The sequence below is a fragment of the Nicotiana tomentosiformis genome, chromosome 11 (assembly GCF_000390325.3).
Source record: "Nicotiana tomentosiformis chromosome 11, ASM39032v3, whole genome shotgun sequence".
Lineage (NCBI taxonomy): Eukaryota > Viridiplantae > Streptophyta > Magnoliopsida > Solanales > Solanaceae > Nicotiana > Nicotiana tomentosiformis.
In genome coordinates, this window is record NC_090822.1 from 1094000 (window position 1) to 1118881 (window position 24882).

A 24882-nucleotide genomic window follows, 5' to 3' on the forward strand; every position below is an offset into this window, starting at 1 on the left:
TTGGTTTGCAGCTTCTTGGGTGCCATGAACCTTTAGCTGTGAGGCAACCAGGACGAGCATTTGACTGTCTGAATACTGATCATAATGAATGTGATACGCTGAGATCAGGGGCGGATTTATAGGCAAAAATATAGGGTATGTGAATCCACAATCTCTCATTAAAATTATATATTTTATGTTCATATTCTCTAAAATTAATATAATATTAACTGTTGACACTCATACTCCAAGAAGATTGAATGGTGCACTTGTTTGAAGGTTGAGTTAATTACCAAGAGGAATAGGGATCAATTCTCACTTAATACATTTTTTTCTCCTTAAAATTCTAGATCCGCCTATGGTTGAGACGAGGGGTACTATGTACATATATCATGTGGTACTTGGTACTGGACTTTCGGCATCTTTTTTAATAGCCTTGAGGTTGCACGCACCTCGATTAATTTTATGAATTACTTATTACCTTTCACCTTTACAAGTACCCAGAGGCGATGCAATATATTAATACTGGGTTTAACTGAACCCAATACTTTTGACGCGAAATATAAATTTATATATAAAAATCTAATAAAATTACAATAAATAGTAATTTCGAACCTATAACTTTAAAAATATAATGAACTTGATGCTAAAAATCTTAAAGGTTAGAACTCATAAAGTTTATCAAGACTCGAACAAATAGATAAAAATTACCAAGTATTTTTACGTTATTTTTACTTCTGTTAAGACTTAAATTTTGAACCGGCCCGAGACTTTATGGTTCTCAAACTGTTTGGCCACACACTCGGATGTCTCAAATATTGTTGTTTGCACTTTTTCTTTTTGGTGCAAAAAATAAACACTTGTCAAGTTCCCGCCGTATTCTTTACGTTCATAACTAGTTCTAGACTTCTAGTGCTAGTATTTATCTTTTACCTTGTAAGGTTCTACACAAAAACTGATAAAGACAACCAAAATGTTAAAAAATGGCGGTGGAAGATATAATTATAAATATGGGATATATTCAACAATTTCATTTTGTTTTCTTGTTTACATATGAGCTTTAGCTTGTTGCTGGAAGTTGCAGAAACAACAAAAGTAACAATACTCTGCCATGGGAAGAAGTAAAGTTTTCTAACTTCTTTTCAGTTCATTAATGGCTACGTTATATATGTAAATCTGAAACATTTTATTTTCTTGTACTAAAACTGGATTAGGAACTTTTGCAGTGTCTTTTTTTTCTTTTTCTTTTTATGCTAGTATTATTTAGTAGTCAAGTTTGGATTTTTGAAGTTGGAGAAGGATATTAACATGGTAACTCTTCTGTATATTCTTTTTGGGTGGGGAATTTGCATTTTCTTGGGTTAAAAGAGGAGGAGCTTTTTTTTTTTTTTTTTTTTTGTCTCATTGATTCTGAATAATTGTATTCAAGAATGTTTATCTATTGAGTAGTGCATCACTTCCTATCTATTAGGTATCTCGTCACTTATAAATCGGAATCGTCATATGCGACTTATAAATCGGAATCGTCATATGCGACGTATAAATCGGAATCTATACACTAAATGCGACGCATAAATTACAATCTTTAAATACTTCTTACAAATCGCAATACTCAAATACGACTTATATGTTTTTCTTTTCTTTTATGCTGTTATCTACTAGTCAAGTTTGGATTTGTAAAGTTGGAAAAGAATACATGGAGATTCTATTGATTTTTTTTCCTATGGAAAAAAAGGATGAACTTCTAAAAAAAAAAAAAATTTTTGGTTATTTCTGTGCTCTTACCTTTAACTTTGCTATCAAGTTTTGCTTTTCTTCTTGGTTTTGTCTCTGGGATTCTGCATAACTATAATCAAGAATGTTTCTACTGAAAATCTATTGACTAATGCATCACATGCCTATTTTTATTACGTAAGTATTTACTTTTTATGGATTAGACTCCGGAGAGATTGATAAGAGAATAAATGTTAGCACTTAGCAATATACTTTTTGCTATAAACGTGCACTTTTGACCTTTATTTTGACGAAAATGGGAATAGTTCACTTTAAAATTTAGGTTGAAGCAAATAATTTGCCTGTGGCAAGGTGAAATTTAGCTATTTTGATAGGTTGTATAATGGTGCTTGTACGGTCACTTGAATTTTGTTTTGGTTATAGGACCTGCTAGGTGTTATCTTCAAATAAAGGGAAAGCCCTATCCAAAATCGCGGTATTGTCGTGGTGTGCCTGATCCTAAGATCAGGATTTACGACGTTGGTACGAAGAAAAAGGGGGTCGATGAGTTTCCGTGTTGTGTTCATTTGGTTAGTTGGGAGAAAGAAAATGTGTCTAGTGAGGCATTGGAAGCTGTGCGTATAGCGTGCAATAAGTACATGTCAAAGAATGCAGGAAAGGATGCTTTTCACCTTAGGGTCAGAGCTCATCCTTGACAAGGTGAGTTGCTCTGATGGTAAGCACCCTCCACTTCCAACCAAGAGGTTGTGAGTTCGGGTCATCCCAAGAGCAAGGTGGGGAGTTCTTGGAGGGAAGGATGACGAGGGTCGTCATTTGGAAACAGCCTCTCTACCCCAGGGTAAGGGTAAGGTTTGCGTACACACTACTAAATGTTGTCCTGTACTGGAGTATGAGGGGAGCATTTGGAAAGCCTCTTGGGACTTGTGCGCGCATTTCTATTGGCCAGGTTCTGCTTTCTGTTAGGTGCAGGGATTCAAACAGTCATCACGCTCAAGAAGCTTTGCGTCGTGCAAAGTTCAAGTTTCTTGGTCGTCAGAAAATTATTGTTAGCAGTAAATGGTATTGCTTTATATGTTTCTGATCTTTCTTATATTGTTGCCTATGGTTGTCTAATTGAACATGCTCTCAAAGTCTCACTTATATGTTTCATAAACAATTGTTAGCTTTTTGGTAGTTTTGCTTATTCGATTGGCTGCTTTTTAGTATCGATTTCATACTATCTATATATATGATTTTTAACTCCGTTTAGGCTGTGTTCCTTATGATGTACTCGTGGATAGTGGCGGATGCAGGATTTTCGCTAAGGGGGTTAAAGAAATCTTTAATAAAAGATTGTAGCTAGTTGGAATTGAACCAATGACCTTGCAAAGGTTTTGAACTGTGTCAAGGGGATTCAAAACATAATATATAGAGGTAAAAAATAGATTTTGCCTTATATATACGGTCTAAGTTTTTGGCTTCCCTGCTCGTGGAACAACTATAGTTACTCGTAGAATAGGTATTGGCATTCAATATCTAATCATGGCTTTCGCAGCTAAGTATCTTAGTAGCTATATTTCATGCTTTTCTTAGTCTTCTCACTTCTGCCACAATTGCAACAGCATCGTCTGTGTAAAGTATCATTTTTTTCCAATTTGAAGCTTTGCATTAAGGACTCCGCGAAGACACAGAATTATGAAAAATCTAGGCACTCTTCGCCTTTTTAGTATGTATTCTTATTGATATGGTGCTTATATTAACACACATTCTCTTGGATTTAAGGGGGGTCACACCTTTCAAACGTACCGATTACCTGAAATGGAAAGCCGAGAACAGGATCGTGCCGGATGGTGTCAATGCTAAGGTTCGACGCTCAGTTCTCTTGTTCCCATACAGAACTTTAAACCAGCATCTCAAGTTAGATTTTCTAAAGACTTAATTAACATGAAATAATTATGTCGTTAAGACAGAATTATTATGTACATCTACGACTAGCTAGCTATGTTATCATCATATTCTATCTGGTATTTTAACATGGGGCTGTTTGAAACTTATCATGATTCATGTGATATGTTGAGACGAGGGGTACTATGTATATCATGTCTTATGTAGTAGCTAGGTAGTTTACTTCTGTAGAAACTATAGCATGTTAAAATAGAGTAGTTTAAGGAGGGTTTCTGCAGCTTAGGGGCGTTTCTTAGAGGGATATTGTGGTGGTTTCTGTATATTCGTGTTAATTATACAGCAGCTATTAGTAGTGTAATATCTCTTGAGTTATAATATATGGAAGCATGAGTTATGGCTATATTATTTTTTCTCAAGTCATAAGTTTTTTTATTTGAGTCTGGTGTCCCTTGACAGAAATCTGTAGATGATTGTTTTTTCCTTTACATATTGCACAAGTTTTTACTTTTTGTTGCATAATTGAAGTTAATCAATATGCGATGCTGGAAATGAAGAAATCCTTACAATTCAGAGTTGGTTAGTGTCAAGTATAGTCTCATCATAATTCTAATCTCTGAATATAACTACAAAACTACAGATACTAAGCTCTAGTCTTGTAAAATGCTTCTTTTCCCCACTAGCAGAAGCAGATGGAATCACCTTCAACACATTGAATTTCACAGTTTTTGCCAGAAGCCTGTCACAAAGCCAAAATATGTTAATAACAAATTACAAAATTGGAAGTAATTTAAAGTTAAAAAGAAAGAAGACAATATAGATGGAACAGTAAGGAAGAGGAGGAAAGGCAGATAGACCTTGAATGCAAAGGCCACAAATGGCAGATAACTGATAACTAAATACTGGAAAAAAAAGGGCAGCCCAGTGCACTAAGCTCCCGCTATGCGCGGGGTCTGGGGAAGGGCCGGACCAACAAGGGTCTATTGTAAGCAGCCTTACCATGCATTTCTGCAAGAGATTGTTTCCACGGCTTGAACCCGTGACCTCCTGGTCACATGGCAGCAACTTTACCGGTTACACCAAGGCTCCCACCTTCAACTAAATACTGAAAAGCATGAATCAAATCCTTGCACCAATGCAGTTCATATGAACAAAAAATGATACTACAAAAACAAGTTTCCTTCGAGACGTTGAAAATTCATCAAATGGGGTTGAGTGGTTTCGGAATGGATGGATATATTCAAAGACTTGGTGAATTTCCTACACTTCCTATCGATCCTACTCCGATTAATATGTTTGGTGAGATGCCCCTTTGCTAGAAGAAGAATTTTCTTAGATTGGCGGCTTCTCTGCAAATTTCACTTTATATTTAAAAATGTAGAGCCCTAATACTTTATTATAAAAGGAGGATGTCCAACCAAACACTCAGATTTCTACCGACAATAAGAAGTCAAAATTCTAGGTCTAGGTGAAACTAAACAATCAACAAGTGGTAGTTATGCTGGGTATCTCAATATAGAAAATCCACCTTTAGCAATTAAATCACCTTGATATGGCTAAGGTAGTCTTCTCCGTGGTCGGAGAGGCAAAGAATGCTAAATTCGAACGAAGATGACTTTTTTCAGGCAACATTCTCTATTTGTTTCGGTAATAATTAGGGCTTTCGGGCCTGTTCTAGCTCTTTGCTGCATACGTTTTCTATTTTTAGGAGTTGATAGAAGGATCGCGCCAGAATGGATCCTGCTTTTATTTTTTTATTGATATGTTTCACTCTAGCTTATGAAAAAAAACTAAGAACAAGAAGAAAAGGAGTGACAATTTGTAATCCTGAGCTCTACGCTACAGGGCCTAGAAGGCAAGAAGCAGACTGAATAGATTTCAAGATAGCTAGTAAACCATTAAAGAAAGCAGAAGGATTACCATCTAGTTTTGACGTAGATTCACTGGTTTAAAGCTCCTCAAGTCTTCTATACACCTTGTTTAGTAAGTTGCTGCAACTCTCAGGAGATGTGCAAGGCCCACACATGAGATAAATGACATTGCCAAGAGGCCTCATATAGATGCCATCTTCACGGAGCTTCTGAATGAGAGATCTGGCATACAGTGAAGCATACCTGCATGTTTTGAGACACAAATGAGCTTCAGAAGTATCAAACTTGGAAACACGGAATGAAGACTTGGAGATAACAACAACCCAAAATATTGTATGCAAAGATGTTTGAACAGAAATATTAATTGCAAATCAGTGTTAACTTAGTTCAACTTGAAATAGAGATTTTGAAGTTGAAAAACTAGTTTGAGGAGTATTTTAAGTGATGTTTTCACTCAGAAATTCAATTTATTTTAAGTGAATTCAAGTCCAAAGACACTCTCCAAATACTCTTTTGCAACTTCGATTTCAAATACTCGTCTTTTCCTTCAACCAAATGTTGTCCAAATGGGGCATTAATCCTTTGGGTACTTCAGGGTTAAAAGGAAAAGAAGTCCCACGTGTAAGTTTTGCCGGGTATTGTCCCATGAATTACACGTCAAAAAAGCAGTCCACTTGATTGAATTCATAAAACAAGCTTATATATGATTCTTAAGTGGAGCTCTTTATTTTATTTTTTTTGACGAAGCAAAAGTTTCATTGCCTAGCATCAAGTCGATGCAAAAAGACAGTACAAGGATATTACAATTGAGCTCACAAAAAATGAAAATTAGCTCCTTAATTAAGTGGAGCTCTTTGTTACAGCTTTCATATGTTGCACCACTTTAATATGGTATTTAAGGTAAGCATTAAGATTTTCCATGTGTAAACAATCAGTGCATTGTCAATGAGAACTAATACAGAAGTCAGAACAATTAATTTATGAGAAAACAGCATAGACTGCATACCCCGCGTCAGAGCCTTCTGCTCGAAGTTCCAATGCACATAGAGTCCCCAATACAACCACTCTATGCACTGCTGGAAGTAAGGAAATCTGTCTCACCAAGTCTGAATCCCACAGCTGCAAACACCCAAGAAATGATTAAGAGTGGGAGAACAAACAACGTGATCAAAAGCAAGATGTTGGGAATTCATCCTTTATAGCAGGGCCCTTACAATTATTTTACAAGGTTACCTAGTGCTACTGCACTATCTTTCCTCATTTTTTGTTCAAACTTAGTCGGTGGATAATAGTCGAAATTTGGATCAATGTGATGACTGGATACTTTCTAGTATGGGTGTGTGGAAATATCCAGTATGGGGTACATCAGGGCTTTTGCTAAATATTAGTGTGTTTTTATGAAGAATCTGCATGGAGTACCCACACCTTATCAAACCCAGATGAGACAGGTACGTCAAGGTATAGGAAGGATCCGTGTAACATGGCGAAACCTATATGATGATTTTTAAAGTCAATCAAAGTCACACTTGGTGCTATAAAGTATGCTACTAATATTCTGGACTAGTATGCTTTCCCAGCTTTGATGGGCTCCAATTATTTGTGCAAAGAGGTTTTTGTTTATCTAAGAATATTGTGCTGAATAGACAGAAACAAGGATATTTGCATGTTTCCCTCAAAACAGCTTAGGAGAGAAGAAAACTGTTATTAGGAAATTTTCATAAGTGAAACTGTTTTAGGGAAAAGCAAGTGAATGAATAATTAATCATCGTTCTATCGATAATGTGCACAATCCCAGTGATTAAAGTACAAGAACATTTATCACTCACTGCATTTTCACATACCTCCCTGAGCAGCACGGCTTCAGATATCAAATTAGGATTTGTTTTGGAGTCCTTAAACCATTTGATTGACTTTACAGCAGCGGTACAACCAACTGCATGTGCAGTGTAAGAGTGACCATGCAAGAGAGCCTGGAGCTGAAGCAAAGGAATGAGGTTACACCACCAATCATATGATATTAGTTATATTTGAGAACTTTAATTGGGCTTAACCACTGATGGTTTTTGCTCATGAAAAGCAAATACTTGACAAGCCTATTAGAACAAAAAGAAATACTTGACATACAGATAGTAAACACTGATGGATATACCTTTGAATCTCCAACAAATGCTTCAAATACAGCTTCTGATGCTAAAGTGACAGCCAAGGGCACAATGCCACCAGTCATCAACTTGGCATAGCAGGCTATATCTGGCTTACAGCAGATAAACTCCGTGGCAGACTGAAAAAGCAAAAGATACAAATTGAAATTCCTTAACGGCTCAACCATGGAAATGATACGTCAAGTAATCTGGTAAGAACCGCAAAGTGATTTAGCAAACAAACCTCTGCTCCCAGACGCCAGAATCCCGTAAAAACTTCATCGAAAATAACAGGAATCTTTTGACTTCTGCATTCTTTAACAAGTACTCTCTGAAATAGTGGATCGACCATTTCCATTCCTCCAGCACCTTGTATCACTGCAAATAATTGCAAGTAAAAGGAATCGTCATAGAAAGTAAAAGAATCATTACGAATAGTGTGGAATAAACTAAATAATTATGTCATTTTTCGATATTCAAGAAAATCATTAAGAATGTCATACACCCATGTTGCTCAAACTAGGGCGCGGGTATCCGATCCGGGTGCGGATCTAGAGGCCGGATACTTCATCACATAATATTTTAGGATTCGAGGGTATGGATCCGAGTGAGGATATGGGTGCTAGGATACAACCAATAAATGTATATTACAACATATAAAGTATATATTTCGATCAATTAAAGTAATTAAACTACAACAAATAAAACTTTATTCTTTATAAACACCAATATTTTATACAGAAGATATCTCGCGTACTAGAAAAGCATTCTCATACTTTATATAACTATATATATATATATATATATATATATATATATATATGTGTGTGTGTGTGTGTGTGTGTATACATACATACACACACACACACACACACACACACACACATATATATATATATATATGACATAAACCCAAAAAATCAAACCAAATACCCGACCCATCTATACTTCTTGGTCATAGAACGTTGTCAAAGTACCCAAGGTAAATTGACCAAATCCGGTACGGATCCCACACTCACACCCATGCCGTGCGGCAAGGATTTTGAAGAGTCCGCGCAACATAGTCATACACAATACGTATTATTTATGATATATTTCATAATAACAGAAAATTCCATGAATTAGAAAATTTTGTTGTCTCATAATGACTCCCTATAACATGCCTCATTCTGTTTGGCCTCCAACTGGCCATCAACTGATAGGTGAGGCGGGAAAAGCAAATCATATACAATACATCAAGAATTACATATGCATGAACCATGAGCAAGAAGGAAAGAAAAATGGTGGGGAAAAGAGGACCAAAAAGAAACTTGTGCTTATGGGTAAAGTCTTGCCTGGTTCTATAATCAATGCCCCGGTCCGAGTAAATCCACTTGAGTCCATAATTAGCTGTAATGCTCGCCGTATATACGAATGATATATCTCAGAAAGATTTGAATTGTCACGACTTTCCTTGAATATGTCCTCACGCAAACTGAAAGCTGATGAAGAAACGAATACTTGTAGTATTGAAATTGGAATAAGAATATCATCATAAGTTACGCTTCACTTACTCAAATCTTCAATATTGGGTTTTTGAGTTTCAATCTCCTGAGGAAGGCTAAGTTTCCAGACACCATCACACATGGCAACTGTTGGCGGATCTAAAAAATGACCTCTTCCCTTATACCTGCAAATTTAAAATATGTTCAATACTTCAGATTTTACCTAGGGAGGAAAAACTGGTAAAGAAATGGTGTTCACCCTAACTGGCAAGACATACAAAATCTTGAATAAGAACAAATCACTGAAGTTACCTTGGACAGAATAGATAACCCAAGAAGATTGACATTCCGTCAACGTTAGGCATAAAGTGTTTCTTTCACAACTATAAACACCGGGAGAGAGTACAACTGTACAAGTTTTCTTTTTAACTTCATAAACTAATCTTACAGAAGTATCCAAATACTCACAAGAAATCAGGATGATAATCATGAGAGCTCTAGCTTTTGGCACTTTATCCTCAACGCATGACTTCAAGAGGATCATGTCGGACATGCAGACAGTACTATGAACATCTTTTTAAGTTCAAGAAATAACGAAATATCTAATCACTATTCAGTAGATTTATGCTGATTAGAATTAGAGAGCTGCATGTAACAAGATCTATTCAGCTTTAAGTGGATCTTTTGTCTCCATATCTACAATTTATACCATATAACATTTGGCTTATCAAAGAAAACTATAAGCTGCTGAAAAAACATTCACGTGAACCATATCTTCCTTCACGGCCAGGAAGTGTATCAGCCCCGGAGCATAGTATGGAATCCTTTTAGAGTCAACTGGGTAATGCCGGCCAGTCAAAAGTATGTTTCCCATTTGGGCAATTTAAAGGAAATGAGGCGAGGCAAGGCAGGGCATGGAAGTGGCTCTCTTGCGCTCATATGGGCTATACGGAAAGAAAAACAGAAGAGCTTTGTAGGGGTGGAAAAAACTTTTATACAGATGATCAATTGCTCTTTATCGAGAATCATACTTGTGTGAGACACACTTAAAAACAAGATTATAGCAAGATCATCTGTTATTTTATCAAAAATAAACAGATATAAAGACAATTAAAGATAAGATATAAGTACCATCAATATATGCATGATTTGTTCCAATGAAAAAGAAGCCCAAAAGAAAAGAGCTCCCATTTTCTAGAGCCTTGATTATCATGCAGAAAGATTGTCACCCACAAAAATTATTAGGTTATCCTGTTTAGTTATGGGCCAATGATATCTAATGGCAATGAAAATCGACCTCCTAAGCGAATAACAAAATGCTTTTACATCGATGAAAATTCGCACCCAAAAGAAATATTTAAATGCTTTCACAAAGATAAGGCCATACCATGGTTGCTGGTAAAATCCAGTATAAGGTGATGGTGCCTGTGCTTCCATAGCACCCAAAGTGTCGCCATGGTAAGATCCTCTGAGGGCTAAAACCTGGTTCATGACAGAAAGCTCCATACATAAACTAGCATTTTCCAGTGCATATGGTTGATATTACTTATTGTTGCAATCAAATTTGTGAAAAGGAGGAAACTTTCATTTATTGACAACTTAATAATCAACATTATCAAGTCAACAGGTAAACAAAGCACTACTACTTGGAGGAAATGTAGTAGACCAACCTTTAGTTCAACACGACTTTCAGCACTCTCAGCCACCAAATCATCAGAGACAATTCTGTGATCAAACAAGAACTTCCGTAGTGCCATTTTAAGAGCAATTTCAATTGCAGTAGAGCCATTATCTGAAAAGTACACTCTCGAAGCCCACCCTACCAAAACAATGTTGTTCAAAAACTAATTTTAGTAAAGTCTGGAAGTATTTTAACATAATTAAGGCATACCGCATTACTACCAAACATGAAACACACTCAAATGGCACACAAGACTTGCTGCAATACCATCACATAAGATTTGGACAGTCTAACTAAAACTTTGGACCGCAAAAAATCTAAGAAATACCAATCTGGACAATCGGAAAGAAATAAAAGAAAAGGAATTCAATATCCTTCTTGTATGCAGATCATGTAGATTTAGTTTATCATGGTTAATGAACAAGCATACAGGAATTGTTGACAAAATCTATCAAAAACCATTTGCTCTATGCTTAGACTGCATTAAGATGTGTTGCATTGGTGTCAACTGTAAACTTAAGCATCTGACCCACAAAGCAGGAACATAGATTAAAAATGACAGGGAAAGCTAGGGAGGGAACAAATGTAAAAGTCAGCAAAAATTTGAAAGAGGCAGAAAAAGCACTACTCTTTTGCCAGAAAGTGTTGATTATAATTATGCAGATAACACATGCGAAGAACAACTAGTTCTACTCTTGAGCTTCAACTTTCTCTTTGAGTTTGAGGAGGAGATCCTGATTTTCTGATCCGCTAGTGTTTGGTACAAAAGCCACGTGCAGAAATTAACCTTTACATAAAGAAGAGAGCTGTCAACTGTCCTAATTAGCAGGTTTATCTGATCCAGCGATCAAGTGAATGTTTGAGTCCATAACAGCTCAACCACTTCTCTGAATTTCTTAGTAAGAAAAAAAGATATAAGCAGCAAAGTTAGATCAATGCATTCCATAAACCTGACAAGTGGTGTTTAGCAGCTTATGTTTTGATAGTTAGAATTCTTTCCAAACATGTAGGATAACGCAAATTACACATTGATAAAGATGTCAATAAATTACCACATGAAAAAATTGCTGCATAAAAAATTTTGCAACATGGCCCCTCTAAGAACTGTAATCAACGGAAACTACAAAAAACTTAAGTGAAATATAAGAGAATTTCTCTCCTCTATGCTGAAACATGGAGAATACATAGTTTCAAAGATAAGAACATTGATTAGGCCCCAGCTAGCAGATTTCCCTAAGAAATGAAAATGAACGCATGGACAGGGTTTGAAAGAAAAACCTTTTCCCACGCCTTCAAGCAAAAGTTCAGCACATTCCAAAGCCGGTTCATAAACATTTTCAGGAAACATTACATGCCCATATCTAGCAGTAGCATAACCCACATCTCTTGCAAGCTCAATCTGAAACCATCTAAAGACAAACAGTACAAAATCGAGTTACAGTATGCCCCATCTGACATTCCTAATTAGCCACATATGACCCAAAATCATCCAAAAGGACTCCTTTGCAGAAGGAATTGCTGCTATGATTAAATATGAATTCAAAAATTTCATATCAATCTGAAACACCATGATGGAAGTTTGATCTACCTAATTGTCGAATTTGTCGCATTCTCTTATTTTTAAGTTAAAAATGTTAACAATCCCACATCTACCTCACTCACAAGCAAGATAAGTATTATTAATACTATTACTGAGTGGATCTTATGAGGGAGAAGACCAGAAAGGGCTAGGATCTTCAAGCTATCTGATTTATTGTCTCCTTCAATGCCTTAGCTGATAAAGCTTGGCTTAGACCCAGTCAGTTCCTATAACGGGAAACCCCTCTTACTTGGAAAGACTCCTTACTCCACATAGATGAGAAGTGTTATATAAATGTACTATGAACTAATATTTTCCAAACAAGGTAATAACATAGTGGATTTTCTAACTAAAAGGAAAAGGTAAAAGAAAAATCAGACATTGCAACTACATTCGTACATGTGAAAAAAAAGCACTCGCACAAAAACGAATTGGACTACTTGAGTGCATCAAGGTTTAAGGCATTCAAATTACAATTGTGTTAAATCACAAGGTGTTACATCCTACTCTCCTAGAAAATTGTTCCCATAAATTGTAGTGTCCAATCATAGACATCTTCATTCTCCTTGTTCATTATTCTAACACAAACATGCACATGCCATTGAAAAGTTCTTGGTTACAGAGATTTGCTATAAAACAATCATAAGGTAGACTAAATTGCAACTAATAATGACGAATCTACAGACTGACCTGTAAAGTAGCATCAGGTCCCTGTGTCCACCAACTTGCACAAGCATCAAATTGTTGGGTGATTAAATCAACTTTATTAACCTACAGCAAAAGCATAAAATTAATCAGCGTGTAAATGGAAGGGTAACACGCAGCATAGGAAAGGAATAGTAAATATTTTTTTCCTCTCCCGGTAGAAACAGCAGACAGATGGACACAGTTATGACATCATAGAGAAGAGTGAAGGGGAAAATTAGAACAATATTAGCAAGAACACTATCACTACTATGTATCAGCAAGAACACTATCACTAATATGTAGATAAGCATCAGTCAAAGAGCTTTAGCACACTTTTTTTAGTATCGACTGCTGAGCATGAGTTTTTAAAAGTATTATAGAGATGAACTAAATGCTAGGTGACAAGAAACAAAACCATTTTCATAAGTTGAAGCAACATTCACAACCTTGTGCACAGCAAAGTTTTCTCCACATCGTGAATCTATAACCGTCACATTTTCTTCTGGTACAAGTTTGTGCTGAGTAAAGGGCCACCAGAAAATATCATGTGCCTTCCTTGGCATGTTGCGTAATCTAGATGCTCTCTCCAGAAAAGCTGACTGCATTATTTCTTGAAGAGAATGAAAAGTAGACAGTGCTTCTTGAAACCACTCCATTAGGTTATTTGACATCTCCTTCGGTATAGGAGGAAGCACAAGCACGGGGACCCTGTCAGCCAAGGAAATAAGCTTTCTGCTCCTTTTGTTTCACAGTGAAAATACACGGAACAAGATTGGATGGTATACCCATCTATACATTAGGGTCTAAACTGAAGCATTAGAATGTAAAAGTGACAGTGCCTATATTGTGGTGTTAAACCACCTATATCTTCTACTAAAATACAAAAGACACATTTACGCCAATAGAAAACATCTTTAGATTCACCTTCTCCGCAGGTAAGATGATATAGGACCCTCATTAACTAGGCCATGGTCTTCAACTACTACAGCAACAACATCATAACCTCGAAGTTTCAAACTTTCATAGGCTGAAATAGTTCCTGAAATACCCCCTAGCCTTCCATCGCCAACAAGAATAGCTGGGAAGCGGAAAGGTCTGCAAAAGCAGAAAGTAAATTAGAAATAAAGGAAATTGGCTGTTGAGTCATAACAAGTAAAAGTGAGAATCTGCCAACAAAAAAAAAACTGTTACATTTGAAACTTAAATTGTAGTCTCTAAAGTATTTGCTTACAAGAGTAAAAGATACTAATATTGTTTTATTTAAAACACATCTAAAGTATTTGCTTACAAAAGTAAAAGAAACTTTCCCAAGCAAGTATTCAGTTATAGATGATTAGATAACCAATAAAGGAAGATCTTCCTTGCACCATTATAAGGTTGAGAATCCACCTCTGCAATTCTTATTCATCTTAGTTTTGAATACTGAACAGTGTGAGTAGCATGTATCCTACAGCTAAGCACATTTCTACTGTTTGTCTTCAGTTTTCCGATGATCCCTTCTTGAAAGGTGAAGTAGCTTAGCAAACCTTGACTCTTTGCAAGATTCTCAACAAAAGTTCAGGTTGAAGTCGATACTACAAGTCATTCGGCAAGAACAAATAAAAGTGATTGTACATTAATCGTTCTTACTTTGCATTTCTAGTGGGTCCGTAACCATGGATTGCTACTTTAGGGGTTCAAAACAAGAGAAGATAGCTAGAAAACATTATATTATGCTAGAAGTCTTGACAGTCACATTGCCTCCTCTATAATTTTTCCTGTCAAGTAATCCCCTTTGCCAACTCAGTTCATCAAAAAGTAGTCAGATGGGTCAATACTGACATAGCGCACTTGTTGCAAAGGTTGCCTATTTTCAAAAGGCATCTCCCTAACTTGGTCACCAAGAACATTCCTTCAAGGAATAGTGCTAATCACTGTTAGGAATGTGAGCTGGGCTTTTAACCTAGATAACTGACTAGATTCTACGCTTGTGCTTTTGCTTACATATGTACAAGCAATTATAACACTATCAAGGAGGCTTGATATTTCTGTTTTTGCTTACATATGCACAAGCAACTATAACATGTCAAGTAGGCTTGATACTACGGCACTCTTAGCATCAAGCTCATAACACTTCCACCAAGTCAATCACTCTAATCATTAAGTTCATTACACTTCCACCAGGTCGAAGCTTGACCAAATGTAGATTTTTATTTTTCAAGATGAGGACTAACACGTGTAAGCTTCCTATTGGAGTCCTTTTTTACTAGTAAAAGATTCCGGATGTATCCTTCCAAATATATTCTCAACTACAAAATAATTTTTATCTACATATATTTTTCAGCAGTTAATCCTCTTGGCATATTGAAAGTTAATTTTTTTTTGAAGGAACACTCAAAGAACCACGCACCGATACAAGTCACACTGAAGCGAACCAGATGGTCCAGGACTAGCAACGCCACCAGCAGTCTCGATCACACACAAAACCTCACCCTTTTCACCACTTTCCAGTTCATCAATTCCTAAGCAACCCTTCAACATCCCCAACAACTCAGCATCTTCTACTCTAGCATTTTCTCTCTCCGCCACCAAATGTGGCGATAATGCTTCTTTCCACCCATACATCGTCTTACAAACTAGCCTCGAATACCCCTCCATCATTTCACCATTCTCACTCGTCCCTCGCAACCTACTCTCCTCGTAAAACCCCAAATTCACAACCCCATTCCCACAACTTCTCCCCGTTTCATCCCTAACAACAGCATTTGAAGCAGGAACGGATGCTCTGAGCACGTGATTCGATGTGAAGACGGAGAATTCAGGTTTATTTAAGGAGAAAAATTGGGAGTATTTGTTGTAAACGAAGCGGGAATCAGAGTCGTATGGGAAACCTGTTTGGACAGGCTTCAAGTAGAGAAATTTGCGGTTTGAGGAAGAGAGGAAAGAAGCGGAAAGGCCGGCGGAGACCAGGGTTTTGCCGAGGGAAGTGTTCGCAGCCCATATGGTGTAGATTGGGTGGGCAAGTGAGTATTCAATGGAAGGCGGTTGTGAATGTGTTGAGAGACCGCGGCGTAGGAGGTGGTGGTGGTTACGGCGGAGGAGGGCGGCGAAGAGAGTGGTAGTAGGTGACATGAGAGATAGACCCTAGAGAGAGACAGGGGAAGTGAAAGCTAACGGCTAGAAATTAGCGACGTGGTGTTTGGAAATAATTTATTGATATAAGTTGCATTTGTCAGTAGAACATAATATTATTAGCGCCGTATAAGTCGCATTTGCTATAAGCGCCGTATATGCTATACAAATACGATGGCGATTTGCTATAACCCATAAATCGCATTTGCAACAGGCGGCCTATACGCAGAGGCACATCTATGTGGGTTCCAAATTTTAAAATAAGATTATGACCTAAAACTAATATACAATAACAAACTAACTAAAGAATGAGTATCGATATTTAATATATATTCAAAAAGTAACAAAAGACAAACAAAATATATGAATATAAACATTATCATTTCAATTGTACTCGATAACTTGTCATGTTTTAAAAACGATCAATGATCGCATCATTAGATACACTTCCAAATACTCCATCCTCTATATAACAAACTAAACAATCACTCAAAAAGTCATCACCAATCATGCTTCGCAAATCAATTTTAATAAACTTCATTGAAGAAAAAGCTCTTTCGACCGTTGCAGTAGCCACACGTAATATCAAACTCAGCTTTACAAGCAAATAAACAAGTCCTCGTGTCTTGTGAATATTTGTTTTAACCAATGTCTTCGGCATATCACCAAGCCCTTTTAAGTTAGATAATGCATTGTCCATTTCTCGCACATAGCCAATATAGTTATCAAGCTCACAACTAAGATCTTCAAGCTTAGAAGCAGCGAACTCATTTGGATAATATGTAGCAAGTTTCATAATCTTGTTTTTATTATAATTTGTAAAAAAATCATCGGGACTCAAACTAGCCATACCAAGAAGCAGATCAATATTCACTTCACTAAAACGGTTGTTAAGCTCTGAAAGTTGCAAATCAATAGCAGCACAAAAAACCTCTACGTACAAATGATGGGAATATGTAACAGTTGAGCTTTTACGCTTCGACTTTCCAAGTGCATACTTCTCATCCATTTTTGGGATTACAATACCATTCTTATCACAAAACGAAGAGACGTTTTCTATTAAAGAATTCCATTTAGATTCCCTCATTGTTTGCAATTGCCTCTTTGCGAAATCAACAAGTTTCATTGCACTAACAATATCTTGATCTTTTCTTTGTAGGGCCATATTCAAATCATATGTAATTGCCAATAGTTTTAGCATCAAATGTAATATACACACGAACTCATAAGATCTTATATCTTCCACTAGACTTTTTGCCAATGCTTTCTCCTAATAATTTGAACCCTCATTTGCAAGAACTCCAAGTATATGAACAATTGATGAGAATAAAGAAATAAAATTACGCAATGTCTTAAAGTGAGATCCCTAACGGGTATCACCTGGTCTTTGAAGCCCAAGTTCTTGATTTAATCCACTACATGTATGAACTTCACCAAGCACTAATAATTCATCTAATTTTTCAGCTTGATCATCTCTAAGCATCTCCGTACGCTTATAAGAACCTCCAACAACATTCAAAATATTAGCAAGAAAAAATTATTTACATCCTTGTGTTTATTTGCAACAGCTACAAGAGTCAATTGCAACTGATGAGCAAAGCAATGTATGCAATATGCCGAAGGATTATCTTTCAGAATCAAAGTTTTAAGATCATTGATTTCTCCTTGCATGTTACTAGCTCCAGCATACCCTTATCCCCGTATTAGAGATGAACTCAATAAATGTTGTAAAATCAAGGAATATATTGCTTTTTGTAATGCATGTGTAGTTGTACCTTTAACATGAACCTTAGCTTTTTTGATTTGGGAATTGGAAGAAAATATTTGTCGTTTGGAGTTTGAAGGCTTCTGTGCTTTTGTTTATTAGAAAGAAAACATTTTTATGTTTATTTATTAAAAGAAAAAATGTTAGTTTAGTCTCTGTTTAGAGGAAAGTTCAGAGGAAAAACGTTCTTATGTTTATTAGCAGAAAACGCCGTCGTTTAGTTTGTGATTTGTTAAGAAAATGTAAAAAAGCAACGAAATAAAACATCGCTTTCAGCGGGAATCGAACCCCCATCTTTCCCAACGAACTTACAGCCCTTACCATTGAACCTAGCCCCATTTTGTTACTGGGTTCGGCAGTATATATTTATATAAATCTAGTAAATTTTTTAATACAAATACAAGGTTCCAGAAAAAGTCACTGGGTTCGCCTGAACCCGCACCCGCAACTGTAGCTCTGCCCCCGCCTATAAGTCGCGTTTGCTATAGGACGTATTAAACAAATAAGATGGCAGACCTATAAGTCGGATTTGCATGCAACTTTGGTATTTGTCCCTTCTCCTATTTTTTTCTGATCCCTCATAAATGTTGATTAGAGGCGGATCCAGGATTTAAACTCTATGGGTTCAACTTTTAAGATTTTTAACATTGAACCCATTATATTTTTAAAGCTATGGGTTCAAATCTATTATTTTTATAATTTTAATGAATTTTTACATATAAATTTCTACTCAGCATCGAAAGTTATGGGTTCAATTGAACCCATAACAAACACACTGCATCCGCCTCTAATGTCGATCTTTCTCTCACTCACAACACAGATTTTTCTTCTAACTCATTTCGTCTTTCTTTCAAATGGAATACATTAATCATATATATTATGAGGTGAGTTATTTCAATATGTCATGTAATACTTTCCTGAATTTATGGATCCCAATTTGAGCTTAGAGCCTTTTTTTTTCTTTCTCAGTCATGCTGTAATGATCAAAAGCTGCAGTTTTTGTCAAGTATTCTTCTTTTTCCCTTTGGAGTTGTTATCATGCCAAATAAGGATGTTATAAGCCTAAAAATGATCTTTAGCATAAATAAAAATAGGCTCACCTAATCATATAAACAAACAAAGTACAAATCTAGAAGAACACATAACCAAACAAGGCATAAACAAACCTAAAACCTACCCCCAAACATGAATAAACTATGGCACTCACGTATATATTTGTCACCTCACATATATTGCTACACTTGTTCTTTCACATAACGTGATATTTTAAAGATGAGAGTTTTTTCCTTCTTGATGCTCAAATCACCAAGTTAGTGTTAAAACTAAGATTCGAAGTAGAAATTGAAGATTTCATGGCTAGGGTTAAAAATGTTCAGAGAGAGAGAATTGGGGCTTTTCTTATTACTGCTAAGAATGAAATAAAAATTATTATTCGTCTACAACACATGTGGGCTTGTCTATATATATGACCCGTCTGACTCAAATTCTAAACTACAACTACAACTCTGCTGAATAAATACAAAGTGGGATTCAAGGCCCAATACAAAGAATGAGCAAAGAATAAAAGAATGGATTAATACTACTACTAATACTGCTACTAAAATACTACTAACCATTTGCACTAATCTCAACACCCCTACTGACAAATTGGAGGGTGAGAGAACCCCCAACTTGCGAAGATGGACATGATGAACAACCCATGTCAAGGGCTTAGTAAACATATCAGCAAATTGATTTGCAATGGAGGTATGAAGCAATTGAATCAGGCCTTCAGTGAGCTTGCTTCTGACGAAATGGCAATCAAGTTCGATATGTTTAGTGTGCTCGTGAAAAACTGGGTTCTTGGCAATATGTATAGCTGCCTGATTATCACAGAAAAGATGAACTGGACTCGAAACTTGAATACCAAGATCAGAAAGAAGTCGGGACACCCATGTAATTTCAGCAGTAGCTTTGCTCATCGACCTGTATTCTGCCTTTGCAGAGGATAAGAAAACTACATATTGTTTCTTTGATTTCCAGCCTACTAAACTTCCTCCCAACAAGATACAAAATCCAGACACAAACTTCCTACTATCTGGACAGGCCCTCCAATCACTGTCACAATAAACACTCGAAAAAAACCAGGAGAATCATTGAGAAATATACCAAAATCAGAGGTACCTTTAAGGTTTCTAAGCAGATGCAGAGCTGTTTGCATGTGAGGAAGGCATGGCTGATGCATGAACTGACTTAAGTGTTGTACTGCAAAGGAGATGCCAGGCCTGGTGTGAGTGAGAAAATTCAGCTTCCCAATCAGACACGTGTAACTCTCAGGGTTAGGCAACATATCACCTTCAGTGGCCTTTAGTTTCTCATGCATCTCAAGTGGGCAGACCACATATGAGCAATCAGAAGAATGGAACTCCTTGAGAAGGTCATGAATGAACTTCTTTTGATGAAGTAAAACCCAAGACTCACTATGCAGCACCTCAATCCCCAAGAAGTAATTGAGATTGCCTAAATCCTTAATTTTAAATTGATCGTGGAGAAAATCTTTCACAGCAGATACTTCAGCTAAATCAGTCCCAGTGATGATTATATCATCCACATACACCACCAAAATGACAAAAAACTTTCCAGAACCCCAAGTAAAGAGAGAATAATCATTCAAGAAATGCACATAAGCCCTAGAATACAAAGCATTTGACAACTTGGCATACCACTGTCTAGAAGCTTGCCTTATCCCATATAACGATTTTTTGAGCTTGCAAACTAGATGGGCTGAAGAAGAAGAGAAAGAAATACGCAAGGCAGGTGGAAGTTTCATGAAGACCTCCTCATCCAAATCCCCATGTAGAAAAGCATTGTTGACATCTAATTGAAACAATGGCCATTTCTTTTTAACTGCCACAACAATTAAGGTTTTAATAGTATACATCTTTATAACAGGTGAAAGGTTTCATGAAAATCTATCCCTTTAACCTGAGTGTCCCCCCTAACCACAAGTCTAGCCTTGTATCTTTTTATAGTCCCATCAGCTTTGTATTTGACCTTATACGCCCCATTTACAACCAATGGGCTTCTTACCTAATGGTAGCTGAACAATGTCCCAAGTGTCATTGGGCTCTAAGGCCTCAAATTTCTTTTTCATAGTATCCTACCACTCAGGACTGGAGGCTGCTTGCGAGTAAGTGTTACGCTCAAAAACATTATTCTCATCAAAAGTAGAAACAGAAGTGGAGTTAGCAGACTTAAGTCCTTGTGAAGGAAAGTGGAAGACATAGTTTTGGAGATAGGAAGGAGAGTTATGAGGTCTGGAAGACTTTCTAACCACATGAACTGCTTCACTAGAAATAGGGGAAGAAGTGGACTCAGATGGCAATGAAGGAGAAGGAGAAGGCAGGGCAGCAGTGGGAAAATATGTGGAGAAGAATCAGTAGTGGATGGGGGCAAATCAGGAGAAGCATGGAATGATGGAGTAGGCTAAAAAAATCAGACTGAGGAGAATGGTTGAAACTAGTAGAAAAAGGTATATTGCGCATGAGAGAGTGCCTTGATGTTGTTTGAATAAAAAGGATTATATGTTCATAAAAGATAACATCTCTGGAAACAAAACAAGTTCTGTATTTCAAATCATACAATTTGTATCCTTTCTTTACAAAGGGATATCCTGAGAAGACACAGGGGGTAGCCCTTGGTTGAAGTTTGTCTCTATGAGGTTTTGGGACAGTAGAGTAGCATAGACACCCAAAAGCTCTAAGATTGGAGTAAACAGGAAGTTTGTTGTAGAGGATTTCATAGGGACTTTTGTCTTTTAACAAATTGGAAGGGAACCTATTTATCAAATATGTGGCAGTGAGAATGCAATCTCCCCAGAATCTAATGGGGAGTCCAGACTGAAATAGAAGGGCACTAGCAGTTTCTAAGAGATGCATGTGCTTTCTTTCTACAACCCCATTCTGTTGTGGGGTGCGAGGACATGATGTTTGATGTATGATCCCTTTTTCAGAGAAGTATGCAGAACTAACAATGCTTGATCCTAATTCTAGAGCATTATCACTCCTTACAGTTTGAACCTTTAACTGGAAGTGTATTTCAGTCATAGCTATGAAGGCTTTTAAGAGGTCAAATGCATTACTTTTGGCACCCATTAAGTGGGTCCAAGTGGCTCTGGAGAAATCATCTACGATGATCAACAAATACTTTGATCCATTATAAGTGGGAGAATGATAAGGACCCCAAGTATCAATATGTAGTAACTGAAAAGGCTTTGTAGTTTGTATGTTGCTATCAGGGAATGTCAGTTTGATTTGCCTTGCTAAGGGACGAACTGGGCAAGAAAATGACTGTTTGGGAGAAAGATGTAAGGCAAGTGCAGGAATATGTTTCATTCTAGAAAATGAAATGTGCCCAAGTCTATAGTGCCAAACAATATCCATTTTATTAAAATTGTTCAAATTTGCATCAGCATGTACATGTCTCTTATCAGAACCAACAATAGTTACATTTACACTAATCTCAACATGAAAAACACAGACATCATGCATAACAAAAGAAGAAACGGAAGAATTAGGAATGACAGAAGAAGTAGTAGAAGAAACAAGAGGCAGAATAAGCTTGTAGAGATTATGATCCAGTTTACCAAGAACCAGAAGCATCTTCAGTGAAGGGATCTGTATAGCACAAAGAGTTCTGGTAAATAAGACAATCCCATTGAATTAGTCTAATAACTTATGTACAAAAATTAAATTGTATTGAAAAGAAGGAACATAGAGGACATGATGAATTGTGAAGTTAGGAAATAAAGTCAATGATCCTACAAGGTGAACTGACCTTATAACCATTAGATGTTGTACACAGTGCTAACAGAGGGAAAGGGTTTAATCAGAAAATGTTGTTCCTAGTCTGTATGTAATGTATCATTTAAACCTATCAGAAACTGGTAGACTTTTTGGACATCCTCATCATTTTGATAATCAGACTTGGCACCACAATTACTACAAGTCCTAACTCTAGTGACTGATAAGGCATCAATCTCATCCAGAGTTGCTTGATTTTATTGAAGTAGGATTGCAATGTCAAGAGACCCTTGTGAGATATGGGCTAACTCCTTTTTGAGTTCAAAAATTCTGGCAGCATCATCCTGACCATATCTCTCTTCCAACTCCCCCAAATGTCCTTAGCAAACTTAGAGTACTCAACACTACGAGCTATGTCCTTAGACAGGGAGTTGATTAACTATGAAACTACCAGATCATTGCATCTCTGCCACTGTCTCGCCAGGGGAGAGGCATCAGGGGGTTTAACAGAGACTCCATTGACAAAGTCAAGTTTGTTTCTGACAGAAAGGGCCACTAAAATAGTGTGTCTCCAGCTCTCATAACCAGTGCCATCAAATGGCACTGAAACTAAAGAGGTTCCTAGTACATCAGAAGGATGGACATACAAAGGATGACAAGGATGGGTATAGTCATCCTCATGGAAAGCAGAACGAGAAGATGCAGGTCTAGAAGTAGACATGATAGGGGTAGGGATAGATGAATTGTCGTCTGGCATTTTCTCTAAATATAAAGAAAGGAATATCAGCAATACTATGCATGCAATCTACAGAAAAGTAAAGTTACCAAATTCCTTTGCGAACCGGAAGGAACAACAACCTTGTTTATTGGAGAAAACTCGATAATCCACTAATAAAATCACGACCACCAAAACCTAGATTTGGCTTGAATTTGATGAAAACCAAAATCAGATGAGGAAATCCAGAGCTTTCGATGAGACAAAGTAGAATGTGAGAGGAATCAGCAGCAAAATACAAAATTTGACTGAAAAACTAGAAAATTCCATCAAAATTAGTCAACCACAGCGAATAGAATCAGGAACGAAAAACTCCAACGAAAAACCTCGAGGGTAAGATCGGACGAGAGAAAATCACGAGCTCTAATTGGATCTTAGCTCTGATACCATGTTAAAACTAAGATTCGAAGCAGAAATTGAAGATTCCATGGTTAGGGTTAGAAAGGTTAAGAGAGAGAGAGAGAATTAGGGCTTTTCTTATTACTTCTAAGAATGAAATGAAAATTATTATTCGTCTACAACACATGTGAGCTTGTCTACATATATGACCTGTCTGGCCCAAACTCTAAACTACAACTACTACTCTGCTAAATAAATACAAAGTGGGCCTCGAGGCCCAATACAAAGAATGAGCAAAGAATAAAAGAATGGATTAATACTACTACTAATATTGCTACTAAAATACTACTAACAATTTGCTCTAATCTCAACAGTTAACAACTTTAGTTCTCTCTTTATGTTCTTTCATATATAATATTTGCCTCTTTTTTTGAATTCCCAATTAAAGATATGAACTTTGCCTTCTTTGTTGATTGGAAATGACCCCAAAAAGCAACTTTACGGGCTGAAAATTTGCAGATATTATAACAAGAAAATCAAATGGCATTCTCTTCTATTTATGAATATGGCTCAAAATGTCAAGGGTGGGCATTTCTTGCATTTGGTTCCATTTCCTTTGCTTTGTTCATTTATGCTGCCATTGTTTCAAAGTTTCTTCCACCATATGATAACTCAATCCTTGCAGCCATACAAGACGACAGTTCAACACTTTCGACTTTTGAAGTAATTAGCACTTAACTCACTGTACTTTTAGAATTGTGAATTCAGAATCTAATATTTGTTGAAATTTTGTTACTTTCATGTATATATTTATGTTTCGTGTCAAAAATATTGGGTTCGGTTAAACCCGTAGCACTAAGGCTACATTCTCCACTAGCTCCGAACTTAGTTAGAGTTTTTTCGTAAATAATCTTACATTTTGTTTTCTGTCAAGTTAGAAATCTACTCATCATGCTCTTTTATTCTCAAAGTCAATACCTCAAAACATGTCTTCTTATTTGTTATTTTAATAATGGTGGTGTGCAGTTGCACGCTCCTCCGCTATTCCACGTCATACCTGCAACTACCTACTAC

The 24882-nt window shown here is 36.7% G+C and overlaps 2 protein-coding genes and 1 long non-coding RNA gene across 4 annotated transcripts; 1 reads left to right on the forward strand and 2 right to left on the reverse strand.

The window, feature by feature from the left end:
• The first annotated feature begins 964 nt into the window (after positions 1-964).
• On the forward strand, positions 965-3997 carry LOC104098087 (uncharacterized). The gene is made up of 2 exons (XR_011412393.1): positions 965-2772; positions 3475-3997. It is a non-coding gene; the product is annotated as an uncharacterized lncRNA (long non-coding RNA).
• A 143-nt stretch (positions 3998-4140) lies between these two features.
• Positions 4141-16219, reverse strand: LOC104098085 (bifunctional dethiobiotin synthetase/7,8-diamino-pelargonic acid aminotransferase, mitochondrial). 2 transcript variants are annotated; one of them, XR_686690.4, is made up of 16 exons: positions 15427-16219; positions 13962-14132; positions 13484-13745; positions 13041-13121; positions 12050-12170; positions 10761-10909; positions 10478-10572; positions 9160-9275; positions 8941-9087; positions 7851-7984; positions 7615-7746; positions 7307-7441; positions 6472-6584; positions 5515-5708; positions 4594-4699; positions 4141-4333 (listed from the first exon to the last, which is right to left on the reverse strand). XR_686690.4 is itself a non-coding variant. In XM_009604744.4 (15 exons), exons 1-14 carry the CDS (start codon positions 16146-16148, stop codon positions 5543-5545), a joined length of 2544 nt encoding a protein of 847 aa, XP_009603039.1. In that variant the 5' UTR covers positions 16149-16219; the 3' UTR covers positions 4141-4333; positions 5515-5542. The 2 variants fall into 2 exon arrangements, 1 of the variants encoding a protein (XP_009603039.1); XM_009604744.4 differs by lacking the exon at positions 4594-4699.
• A 341-nt stretch (positions 16220-16560) lies between these two features.
• LOC104098090 (uncharacterized) lies at positions 16561-19874 on the reverse strand. The gene is made up of 2 exons (XM_009604748.2): positions 19527-19874; positions 16561-17418 (listed from the first exon to the last, which is right to left on the reverse strand). The coding sequence occupies exons 1-2, from the start codon at positions 19872-19874 to the stop codon at positions 16561-16563; spliced, it is 1206 nt and encodes a 401-aa protein (XP_009603043.2).
• Between the last annotated feature and the right edge of the window lie 5008 nt (positions 19875-24882).

Bases quoted from the DNA above. Each gene is read 5' to 3' on its own strand.
- LOC104098085 (XM_009604744.4), bottom strand. From the start codon at position 16,148: ATGTCACCTACTACCACTCTCTTCGCCGCCCTCCTCCGCCGTAACCAC. The intron at 14,133-15,426 runs GTGCGTGGTTCT...CTGCTTTTGCAG, and splicing joins CTTCAGTGTGACTTGTATCG to ACCTTTCCGCTTCCCAGCTA. The intron at 9,088-9,159 runs GTAAGTGAAGCG...TTTCTTCATCAG, and splicing joins ACCCAATATTGAAGATTTGA to CTTTCAGTTTGCGTGAGGAC.
- LOC104098090 (XM_009604748.2), bottom strand. From the start codon at position 19,874: ATGAGCAAAGCTACTGCTGAAATTACATGGGTGTCCCGACTTCTTTCT. The intron at 17,419-19,526 runs GTTAGTAGTATT...TCAAATTATTAG, and splicing joins TGTTGAGATTAGTGCAAATG to GAGAAAGCATTGGCAAAAAG.